The 12,165-nt window shown below is 42.1% G+C and overlaps 1 protein-coding gene across 3 annotated transcripts in view; it reads left to right on the forward strand.

The window, feature by feature from the left end:
- The window catches only part of sparta (spartin a), a 50,273-nt gene that overhangs the window by 15,959 nt on the left and 22,149 nt on the right, over positions 1-12,165 (forward strand). For 2 of the 3 annotated variants that reach the window (XM_041199446.1, XM_041199447.1), the window contains exons 2-3: positions 1,817-2,643; positions 6,910-7,107. In XM_041199446.1, the coding sequence (XP_041055380.1) occupies positions 1,819-2,643; positions 6,910-7,107 (1,023 nt within the window). In that variant the 5' untranslated portion in view covers positions 1,817-1,818. The remainder of the gene's footprint in view (positions 1-1,816; positions 2,644-6,909; positions 7,108-12,165) is intronic. The other variant, XM_041199449.1, reaches the window with a different exon arrangement.

Below are 12,165 nucleotides of genomic sequence, written 5' to 3' on the forward strand. Positions count from 1 at the left end.
TTGACCATTAAAAAAATAGGACCAGGAGTAGGCCAAACTGCCTTTTGAGGTTGCTGTATCATTCAATAAGATTGTTGCTCCACTCCTACCCCAACTCCATCTTCCCTCACTATCCCTATACCCCCGATTCCCTTAGAGAACAATAGATTTTTTAGATACTCTCTTGAATATACTAAACGTATAAGCATCCACAGCTCTCTGGGTAGAGAATTCCAAAGATTCACAACCGTTTGAAAAAAAGATCTTTCTCCCCATCTCGGTCCTTAATGGCTGACCCCTTATTCTAGAAGCCAGGGGAAGCATGCTCCCAGCATGTACTGTATCTTCTGCAACTCCTTAGGAATTTTGCTTCTCAATGAGATCACCTCTCATTATTCTGCACTGCTGAGAATATAGGCCATGTACACTCAACCTCTCCTCATAGGACAATCTCCTCATCCAGAAATCAGTCCAGTAAACCTACATTGCTACCCCCTTAAAGCAAGTATATCCTTAAAGATTTCAATTAGACCATCCCTTAATTTTCTATATTCAAAGCAGTACAACAAATCTGTAGCCCCAGCACCATTCTGGTGAATCTGCGTTACACCCTATTAAAGGCCAATATCCCTTGAAATGGTGGCCAGAACTGAATGGAGTACTCAAATGTGTTCCACTGTAATATATCTTCCACCCCTTTTATTTTCCAGCCCTATTTAGAAAAAGGCCAATGTCTTATTAGCCTTTTACATGTTTTTGCCTATCTGTCCATTAGTATTTAATAGTTTCTGTACTGGGACCCCTAAAATCTCTCTGTTAATCTGTTCTATTACAACATTCGGCTCCTGTCTACCCTATTTGCTGTGCTACCTAATTTAGTGTCTGCAGAAAGCTTGTACTATGCTCTCTTCCTCCATTCAAGTCATCTATAATGAAAAGCTGCGGCCTGAGTACAGGGCTCTGGGGCTGCCATTATTATCCCTACTCCCTGTCTCTTATCTCCTATCCAAGCCAATAAGTGTGTATAAAATTATAGGCAAATCATTTTTACGTCCCTGTTGGATGCCCTCTCGAAATCCATATAAGTAACTTCCATAGACACTGCTAATGATATATGGTGAGTCACCGTGTTCTGATAAATCAGTAATTCAGTTGGCTTTTTGTGACTGTTAGGATGTTGGGGCTTGGACAATACAGGACCCTGTATGTGTATAATCTTTACTCTTTCACTGGATGTGGGTGCCGCTGGTTAGGCCAGCATTTATTGCCCATTCCTATTTGCCCTCGAAGGTGGTGGTGTGCTGCTGCCTTGAGCCACTGCAGTCCATGTGGTGTAGGTACACCCACTGCTGTTAGGAAGGGAGTTCCAGAACTTTGACCCAGCAATAGTGAATGAACAATGATAAAGTTCCAAGTCAGGATGGTGTGTGGCTTGCTGGCGATGTTCCCATACATCTGCTGCCCTTGTCCTTCTAGATGGTAGAGATCACAGATTTGGATGGTGCTGTCGAAGGAACCTTGGTGAGCTGGTACAGTGCATCTTGTAAATGGTACACATTGCTGTCATTATGCATCAGTGGTGTGGAGGAGTGAATGTTGAAATTTGTATGTTGAATTACATACAGTACATTTTACATTGACCTGAATATCTTTGATGCATTTACAATGCATTGAACACTTGTGAACTATAGTGAGATAAAATACAGAAAGTAATTCCATTCAGAAGGTGCGAGACTGTTATATTTGCTTCAAATTATACTACTAACCCAGATGAGTACAAACGATGTGCATCTGTCGAAACATTTTTCTTTACATGTGTTACTTTATTTTTAATTAGGTATGGACCACAGCAGCCTTGCAAATATGAATGCAGCTGAAAGCCTTAATCGCATTAAAGTGGAATATAAGGAGGCATTTACCTTTGTTAATAAAGGACTCTCTGCAGATGAATATGGTCAAAAAGAAGCTGCAAAGCACTATTACAGGCAAGGAGAAAGGCATTTAATTAAAGGATTGCATATTCCATCAAATAGTCCAGAATGTACAGGCCCCCAGTGGGACACAGCCCGTCAAATGCAAAATAAAATGAGTGCAACACTAAATAATATTCAAACAAGGTTGTCCATTTTGGAGCATGAAGATGACTCGGCATCTAATCAACCAAACAAACTTTCTGAAACTCTGGGATTTGATAACCCAAAAACTGAGTCAAGGCTATATCCAGTTGTACCGATATGTGAAGAGAAACCTTCAACATTATCAAAGCCTCAGTCTCACATGGATTTGAGCCCAACTACTAATGGAAGCTCCTCCATGGCAGCTGCTAACTTGTCACTGGATGTTCCATCTGTATCGAATGAGCTGCCCCCTGTATACACACCTGAGGCTGTAGAAGGACATAGGACCATTTCCTATGGAACTGAATCTGGCGAGTTTGCTGTTGATGGCGATGGCATTTTTGGACAAAGAACCCACCCTCCTCCAATAGAATCACTTGGTGTAGATGCATATCAGCTCATTTTAATTGAACAAGGAGTGCAAATGTTCTATGTAACACCTGATGGGCAAGTGAGTGCACCCTCATATCCAGGATATCTCCGCATTGTGACGTTTTCTGGTACAGAAGCTGGTGCTGCACAAAACAGACCACCTTCCTTTCTGCAGGTATGTTTTAGTTAATTGCAGAAAACTTTTTTTGAAGTCCTAAATGTCTATAGTATATTGATTTTTTTCATAATTTGTACTCTGATTCAAACTGATTTTTACAAATAATTGAGATTGTCTTTATCATAAAAATTGTATTATACATTTTTAGATGTTATGTATAATGAAAAATAAAACAGAAGTTTAGGACTTTGAACTATTTGTTTGGCTGTTAGGAATTTGCACTGAGGATAAATTTCTTAATCAAATAACAACTCTGAATCACAGAATTGTTAGTGCAGGAGGTGGCCATTTGGCCTATTGTGTCTGCACTGGCTCTCCATTCTCCTGCCTTCTCCCTATAACCTTGCATGTTCTTCCTTTTCAGATAACCACTGGTGGATAATTTGAGAGGAAATAATAGCAAGACCATGGCTTTTTTTAAGTTGACCTATGCAAAGTGCCTATGTGCAAACAAATGAATAAGAAAGTTAAATATAGAATTTGCGATAAGGTTGCACACTCTGACATAGAAAACCTAAGAAGAAATTAAATGAACTGTGTATTTTCAGAGTTTTGGAAATTGACAAACTGCCTCAAAACATCTCTTTATTAAACATTTTTTAAGGCTGGGATTAGAAAAAATCATAGAGGAAGATATTTATAGTGAGGTACGACTCTTATGTTGGATAATGAATGTGTCCTTTCTCTTCAGAGCATGATTACAGGTACCTTTGATCACCAATTTGTCTCCTTTTCATTCTACCACTCTCTGGCTATTTTCAATCTCTCCATGCATGCCCTCTGGGAACTATCACTGCTTGACTACCTCGTTCATCAACAGCCTTACCCCCACTTGCTTTTCTCCATTATGGCTCTCCACTCATAATAATGTTGTACCTCTGCATCTTTCGACAGTTGCCTCGTTTTCACTTAATATTCCCTTGTTCTCACTTGATACTGCTACCTAATAAAACGCCCACCTCCTCCATCTCAAATCCTAATACTCACTCCTTATTAACCAAAGTGTAACCTTAATGTAAAAACTAATCTGGGAGTTTTAAAATTCTTTCGTGGGATGTGAACTTTGCTGGCATCCCTAATTGCCCTTCTCGAGAAGGGGCGGTGTTTCTCCAAGTGAACAAACTAGCCATTCATCACCCATGGTATTACTGGAAGTTCCATTACGCTTTTCATTATCTCGGAAAATGGTTTCCATCAGCCACCATATTAAGTATAACAGACTGAAGGATATGACAACACTTGGGTATTTGAGCTTAGCAGTTACAGCTAGAAATAAAATGTGGGATTGGTCCTAGTGTCAAATAGTGGAGGTGTAGACAACTGCACTAAAAGCTAGAAATACTAAAACATTCATTGACCTAAAAGCAGTCAACTTCAATGTGAATTACAGTGCAAATACAGTATTTACCAAAAGAATCCAAGGAGATTTTGAGCTAACAGTCTACCACTCGTTCATTTAGTAATCATAAGTGTTCCAGTGGGCCAATAGCACTCAACAGGGTTTGTCCTTGCAAAAGGTTAATGTGGAGTGTTGCCTCAATCCAGTACATTGGCTCTTATTGAATTTTGAGTGTGATATATTAAACATCTACTTAGACGGAATAAAGAAAAAATACACCTTGGGCCATACTTTGCTTTTGTTACAATGATCTCAAGTTATAATGCCTGCCCTTAACCTGCAAGATAAGGAATTTAGCTACGGTTAAAGTTAAACCATAAACTGCTCTCTACCTCTTGCTGACAGATACTGTTAACCCCATTCATCCTAGTTTCTGGTCAGTCACCGACTAGACTTTTTAACTGCAGTATGTTACACTCGCATGCATTGTTTCCAGGAGCTCCAAGGATGTGAAACATTCCATTCTTCTCTGGCACCTCTCCTCTGGTTCTTTCCTCTTGTGGTTCCGCTTCTGCCTGTACCAATCTGCTCAATATATTTCTTGCAATGACTTCCCAGATATACATGGGCGTCTGTGATATGCCTCAAGATTCCTTTCTTGTACCCCTCCCATCCTCATCTCTAGTTGCTCAGTGAAATTATTAGTTAGTATGAGGTCAGCTTCCAGATATATGCTTGCTCTCTTCGTGGTCATCCTAGATTCCATAACTATCAATGCCTTGTTTGGCTGCTGGTATGACATTAAGTAATGCTGAGTCGAGCTTTCTTCTGTTTAGCATTACTGACTTGGACCCCTGGCAGAAATTTTTTTTATTCATTCATTGGATGTAGGTGTCACTGGCTAGGCTAGCATTTATTGCCCATATCTAATTGCCCTTGGAAAGTTGTGATGAGCTCCCTTTTGAACCGCTGCAGTCTGTGGTGTAGGCACACCCACAGTGCTATTAGGGAGGGAATTCCAGGATTTTTGACCCAGTGAAGGAATGGCAATTTATTTCCATGTCAAGGTGTTGAGTGGCTTGGAGGGGAACTTCCAGGTTGTGGCGTTCCATGTGTCTGCTGCCCTTGTCCTTCTAGATGGTAGCGGTCGTGGGTTTGGAAGGTGCTGTCTAAGGAGGCTTGGTGAATTCCTGCAGTGCATCTTGTAGATGGTACACACTGCCACTATGCGTTGGTCATGGATGGAGTGAATGTTTGTGGATGGATTGCCAATCAAGCGGCCTGCTTTGTCCTTGATGGTGTCAAGCTTCATGAATGTTGCTGGAGCTGCACTCATCCAGGCAAGTGGAGAGTATTCCATCGCACTCCTGACCTGTGCCTTGTAGATGTTGGACAGGCTTTGGGGAGTTGGGAGGTAAGTTACTTGCTGCAGGATTCCTTGCCTCTGACTTGCTCTTGTAGCTATAGTATTTATATGGCTAGTTCAGTTTCTGGTTAGTAGTAGCCTCAGATGTTGATAGTGGGGATCAGACCTTAGCCTTGGATCATCCTCATGAATGGCTACTTGCTGGGATTAAAATGCGAAGTATTCAGCTTTGAGCTGAACTTTAATTTCCATGTTCCGTCTTTCATGTCTGTGACATTGCTGGTCACAATCCCTGCATCACACCAGCTGCTGTTTAAAACCTCGGCTACATGCTTTCTTCAAGCGCAATGTCTCCAACATTCCCCTTGCCAATATCCCAAGTTCCACTGTATCGAAGCTCTGGTTCATCCACAACAATTCTGAGTTCCCTCTATCCTAGGGGTGTCACAATTCCCCTTTCCTCACTGACCGTCGGGCATTTACTCTCCCCTCTGTATTGATTTCAAAATTCTGGTTCTTGTTTACAAATTCCATCATACCCTTGTGCTACCTTATCTATGCAAACTCATCCAGCCCTATGTCCCAAGTTAGTATTCTCTTGCTTTGTTTTCAGTCCCCGTACGAAGTCCTCTCGCTACTACTAATTTCTCTTGCTCTCATTCAGCATCCACCCAAATCTACCATTAGTAGTAGAGCTTTTTCACTGCATAGTGCAGTTGCTTTCCTAAATGCCTTGCCACGTCTCTTTACCCTCAAAACCTAATTCTTCAGCCATGTCTTCAGTCACTTTCCTTTGCTTTGCACACCCCCTTCTCTTCCCTTGCTCTTTGTGCAGCAGTGAAAGATAATTTGCCACCTCAAAGCTGCATGATAAATTCATTTTGTTCCTACCATCATGCATCTTACTGAACATTTTAATACTCTGAAGGTGTCGGTCTTGGCTCAGTAGCAGTACTCTTGAGTCAGAAGATTGTGGATTCAAGCCCCATTCCGGATTCTTGAGTATATAATCTAGACTGGTGTCAGTGCCGAGGGAGTGCTGTACTGCTAGAGGTACCATCTTTTAGATGAGACGTTAAATTGAGGACCGTTTGTTGCCTTGGTGAATGGATGTATAAGATCCCAAGGTGTGATTTGTCGGAGAGCAGGGGAATTCTTCCAGTGTATTACCCAACATTTGTCCCTCAGCCAATGTTTGAAACAGATGATCTAGTCATTTATTTCATTGCTGTTTGTGGGAGCTTGCCATGCACTAACTGGATGTTGTATTTTCCTACATGACAGTTGTGACTACAAAAGTACTTCATTTGGCTGTAAAGTGCTTTGGGATGTCCTTGAGTCGTGAAAAGCACTCAAATGCAAGTTTTAGTGAAGATTAACATTAGATCTTGAATAGCTGATTTGAATTAATTTGGTCTGAATTGTACTGGTTGTAATATAGGGACACATCGAGGGAATATTGGAATGTTGTTTATTATGTTATCATTCAAGGGTCACAGTTGTAGATAGACATAAAATAAAAATTATAAATTTTCTCCTTTCTGTATTTATTGTCAAGGTTTGTGATTGGCTGTACCCGCTTATACCTAGCCAGTCTCCTGTGCTGCAGTGTAACAATGGAGTCTACATGTTTCCTGATGTAATGTCACAAGATCCTGATGTCTATGTTGGAGTTGTGCTATCCTCTGAGCTACCAACATCGGACAGAGAGCATTTTGAAGACTTGCTGAAACAAATGACTTATTTAAAGGTCCAGGTAACTTCCAAATAATTGACTGCATTTCTTCAGTTTCAATGTAAATTTTCAAGCACTTGATTGAATTAGTGAATTTTCAGTTAATTTTTAAACAATGCCAGAGTTTGAAGAATGCTTAAAATTGTCATTAGCCTGTATCATAAGCAGCTTTAACACCCCCATCAGACTGGGGGAAAGAAGGCAGGAAGATAATGTATTGTTGTTGCTCAGCAAGTAAAACAGGTAAAGAATATCATAAATATGAAATAACTTTTGTAAACTTGCCACTGATCAAATATATAAATAAAGAAAGAAAGGAATCCCCAATGATCGGTTGGTTAGGGTGGGAAGTAGCTTGACCATATAAACTAAGAATTAGAAAAAATTTCCATTCCTGATCGCTATCCAGTAAGCTATGCAAAATGCTTGAGTTGGATATGAGGTGAGAATACGACCGGGTTTGACCATGATGTTTTTCTCTTTCTTGGCAACACTTGGTATCTAGACAGGCAGATGAATCGTCATTTGAGTGGGGTATTAGATTATGCTTGGTCTTCTCTGAAGACTCAAAACCTTTAAAAGGGCAGAGCAGAAATTTGGCCAAAATTGGAGAGGAAAAATTAAGAGACATTTATTGTTGGTTTCACTAATAGACCATTCATTTTGGCTCCAACATTAGAGTTTGAAAGTGAGTACATGAGAGAAAATCCCTTGAGAATTAATTTCACCCACTTTGGTTCCCTCATCAATAAAAATTGCACTTTTGAAATTTTACAAATGAAGTTTAAGTAAGAAATGAAGAAATAAGAGATTATACAAGAATCATGATGTATTTGCAGAGCACAGGCAAATTTGAAGATTTGAGAAGAATTCTTAAAAAGGTATGGGAATATATTGTAAAGCCTGAAAGATTTTGTACATGTAATATTTTTGCAAGCTCAGTTTTCATGAATGAGCTGTACACTTCTCATTTATCGTCATTTTTCTAGCCTACTCCATCTAGCAAATTCATTGATTTATGTGAACAGTGCAAAATTATTAAACAGCTAAATTAGTATGCAGTCAAAATTGGCTTGAAAGCTCAGGTTATTCTGTAGTATGGTACCAATAAACAGAGAATGTAGTTGAACTTTATAGCCATTATTTACATAACAGATCATTTCTAGCAGAAGGATAAAAGTAGAAATGAATCCTTTGCTAAAATAATATTGATGGGGTTATTGCTTTTGATCTATAAGTCAGGTTAGCAACAGACACACACATGTTGAAGTGAAGTAGAAGGGTTTTATTTGAACCAAGAGAATAGAAAGTGGAGGAAAATGCAAATGAAAAGGAATTGCAGACATCAAACAAGGGAGAATGGGGAACAAAACAAAAACAGAATTACCTGGAAAAACTCAGCAGGTCTGGCAGCATCGGCGGAGAAGAAAAGAGTTGACGTTTCGAGTCCTCATGACCCTTCGACAGAACTTCTGTCGAAGGGTCATGAGGACTCGAAACGTCAACTCTTTTCTTCTCCGCCGATGCTGCCAGACCTGCTGAGTTTTTCCAGGTAATTCTGTTTTTGTTTTGGATTTCCAGCATCCGCAGTTTTTTTGTTTTTATAAGCAGTGATAGAAGCAGATCATCAAAAGATGTCAACGACAATAGTACAATAGAACACATAGGTGTTAAAGTTAAAGTTGGTGATATTATCTAAACGAATGTGCTAATTAAGAATGGATGGTAGGGCACTCAAGGTATAGCTCTAGTGGGGTTTTTTTATAATGGAAATAGGTGGGAAAAGGAAAATCTTTATAATTTATTGGAAAAAAAAAAGAAGGGGGAAACAGAAAGGGGGTGGGGATGGGGGAGGGAGCTCACGACCTAAAGTTGTTGAATTCAATATTCAGTCCGGAAGGCTGTAAAGTCCCTAGTCGGAAGATGAGGTGTTGTTCCTCCAGTTTGCGTTGGGCTTCACTGGAACAATGCAGCAAGTCAAGGACAGACATGTGGGCAAGAGAGCAGGGTGGAGTGTTAAAATGGCAAGCGACAGGGAGGTTTGGGTCATTCTTGCGGACAGACCGCAGGTGTTCTGCAAAGCGGTCGCCCAGTTTACGTTTGGTCTCTCCAATGTAGAGGAGACCACATTGGGAGCAACGAATGCAGTAGACTAAGTTGGGGGAAATGCAAGTGAAATGCTGCTTCACTTGAAAGGAGTGTTTGGGTCCTTGGACGGTGAGGAGAGCGGAAGTGAAGGGGCAGGTGTTGCATCTTTTGCGTGGGCATGGGGTTGTGCCATAGGAGGGGGTTGAGGAGCAGGGGGTGATGGAGGAGTGGACCAGGGTGTCCCGGAGGGAGTGATCCCTACGGAATGCCGATAAGGGGGGTGAAGGGAAGATGTGTTTGGTGGTGGCATCATGCTGGAGAAGGCGGAAATGGCGGAGGATGATCCTTTGAATGCGGAGGCTGGTGGGGTGATAAGTGAGGACAAGGGGGACCCTATCATGTTTCTGGGAGGGAGGAGAAGGCGTGAGGGTGGATGCGCGGGAGATGGGCCGGACACGGTTGAGGGCCCTGTCAACGACCGTGGGTGGAAAACCTCGGTTAAGGAAGAAGGAGGACATGTCAGAGGAACTGTTTTTGAATGTAGCATTATCGGAACAGATGCGACGGAGGCGAAGGAACTGAGAGAATGGGATGGAGTCCTTACAGGAAGCGGGGTGTGAGGAGCTGTAGTCGAGGTAGCTGTGGGAGTCGGTAGGTTTGTAATGGATATTGGTGGACAGTCTATCACCAGAGATTGAGACAGAGAGGTCAAGGAAGGGAAGGGAAGTGTCAGAGATGGACCACGTGAAAATGATGGAGGGGTGGAGATTGGAAGCAAAATTAATAAATTTTTCCAAGTCCTGACGAGAGCATGAAGCGGCACCGAAGTAATCATCGACGTACCGGAGAAAGAGTTGTGGAAGGGGGCCGGAGTAGGACTGCAACAAGGAATGTTCCACATACCCCATAAAGAGACAGGCATAGCTGGGGCCCTTGCGGGTACCCATAGCCACACCTTTTATTTGGAGGAAGTGAGAGGAGTTGAAGGAGAAATTGTTCAGCGTGAGAACAAGTTCAGCCAGACGGAGGAGAGTAGTGGTGGATGGGGATTGTTCGGGCCTCTGTTCGAGGAAGAAGCTAAGGGCCCTCAGACCATCCTGGTGGGGGATGGAGGTGTAGAGGGATTGGACGTCCATGGTGAAGAGGAAGCGGTAGGGGCCAGGGAACTGGAAATTGTTGATGTGACGTAAGGTGTCAGAGGAATCACGGATGTAGGTGGGAAGGGACTGGACAAGGGGAGAGAGAAGGGAGTCAAGATAACGAGAAATGAGTTCTGTGGGGCAGGAGCAAGCTGAGACGATCGGTCTACCGGGGCAGCTCTGTTTGTGGATTTTGGGTAGGAGATAGAAGCGGGCCGTCCGAGGTTGGGCGACTATCAGGTTGGAAGCTGTGGGAGGGAGATCCCCAGAGGAGATGAGGTCAGTGACAGTCCTGGAAACAGTGGCTTGATGTTCAGTGGTGGGGTCATGGTCCAGGGAGAGGTAGGAGGAAGTGTCTGCGAGTTGACGCTCAGCCTCCGCGAGGTAGAGGTCAGTGCGCCAGACAACAACAGCACCACCCTTGTCAGCGGGTTTGATGACAATGTCAGGGTTGGACCTGAGAGAATGGAGTGCAGTAAGTTCAGAGAGAGACAGGTTAGAATGGGTGAGAGGAGCAGAGAAATTGAGACGACTAATGTCGCGCCGACAGTTCTCAATGAAAAGATCGAGAGAAGGTAAGAATCCAGAGGGAGGGGTCCAGGTGGAGGGAGAATATTGGAGATGGGTAAAAGGATCCGTTGAACTGGGAGAGGACTCCTGCCCAAAGAAGTGAGCCCGGAGACGTTCCTTTTCCCACCTATTTCCATTATAAAAAAAACCCCACTAGAGCTATACCTTGAGTGCCCTACCATCCATTCTTAATTAGCACATTCATTTAGATAATATCACCAACTTTAGCTTTAACACCTATGTGTTCTATTGTACTATTGTCGTTGACATCTTTTGATGATCTGCTTCTATCACTGCTTGTTTGTCCCTACAACCACACCCCCCCCCTCCACCTCTCTGTCTCTCTATCTCTCCGCCCCCCCACACACACCTTAAACCAGCTTATATTTCAGCTCTTTCCTGGACTCGAACTCTAGTTCTGTCGAAGGGTCATGAGGACTCGAAACGTCAACTCTTTTCTTCTCCGCCGATGCTGCCAGACCTGCTGAGTTTTTCCAGGTAATTCTGTTTTTGTTTTGGATTTCCAGCATCCGCAGTTTTTTTGTTTTTAAGGGAGAATGGGGATTCAGTGTAATATGTGAATCCTGAGAGAAGGCTCCTTTTATCTTTGGGGTATGTATCAAGATCATACTTGGGTAAGTTTGATTGAAATCTTGACTCAACCAGGTCTGTGTTTATTCAGACTTGAATATTTTGTTCATAATTTGGATGTGTAAGTAGTTTACATTGTGGTAGATCAATGTGAGGACATCAATCCTAGATGCATTTCAAAGTCAAGTGAGGTTTCAACTTAGGAGACAGATCTTCAGAGAGGAGAACAACAACAAATGCACATGTATGTATGCACGTGTTTTATTTTCTTTAATTGCAAAAGAGAGTATTATACAATTCAGATCATGAGATGTTATTGTTACATTCCTGCATTATGCTGTCATTAGATATAAGGCATTGTGGGCCAACTCTCATAAATCTAGAACAAAAATAAAAATACCTGGAAAAACTCAGCAGGTCTGACAGCATCTGCGGAGAGGAATACAGTTAACGTTTTGAGTCCGTATGACTCTTCAATAGAACTAAGGAAAAATAGAAGAGAGGTGAAATATAAGCTGGTTTAATGGGGGTGGAATAGGTAGAGCTGGATAGAGGGCCAGTGATAGGTGGAGATAGCCAAAAGATGTCATAGACAAAAGGACAAAGAGGTGTTGATGGGGTGGTGACATTAGCTAAGAAATATGCTAATAGGTAGAAAGCAGGACGAGCAAGTCCAGACTGCTTAAGGAAC

This window comes from Carcharodon carcharias, chromosome 11 (assembly GCF_017639515.1).
Source record: "Carcharodon carcharias isolate sCarCar2 chromosome 11, sCarCar2.pri, whole genome shotgun sequence".
In the NCBI taxonomy this organism is placed as follows: domain Eukaryota; kingdom Metazoa; phylum Chordata; class Chondrichthyes; order Lamniformes; family Lamnidae; genus Carcharodon; species Carcharodon carcharias.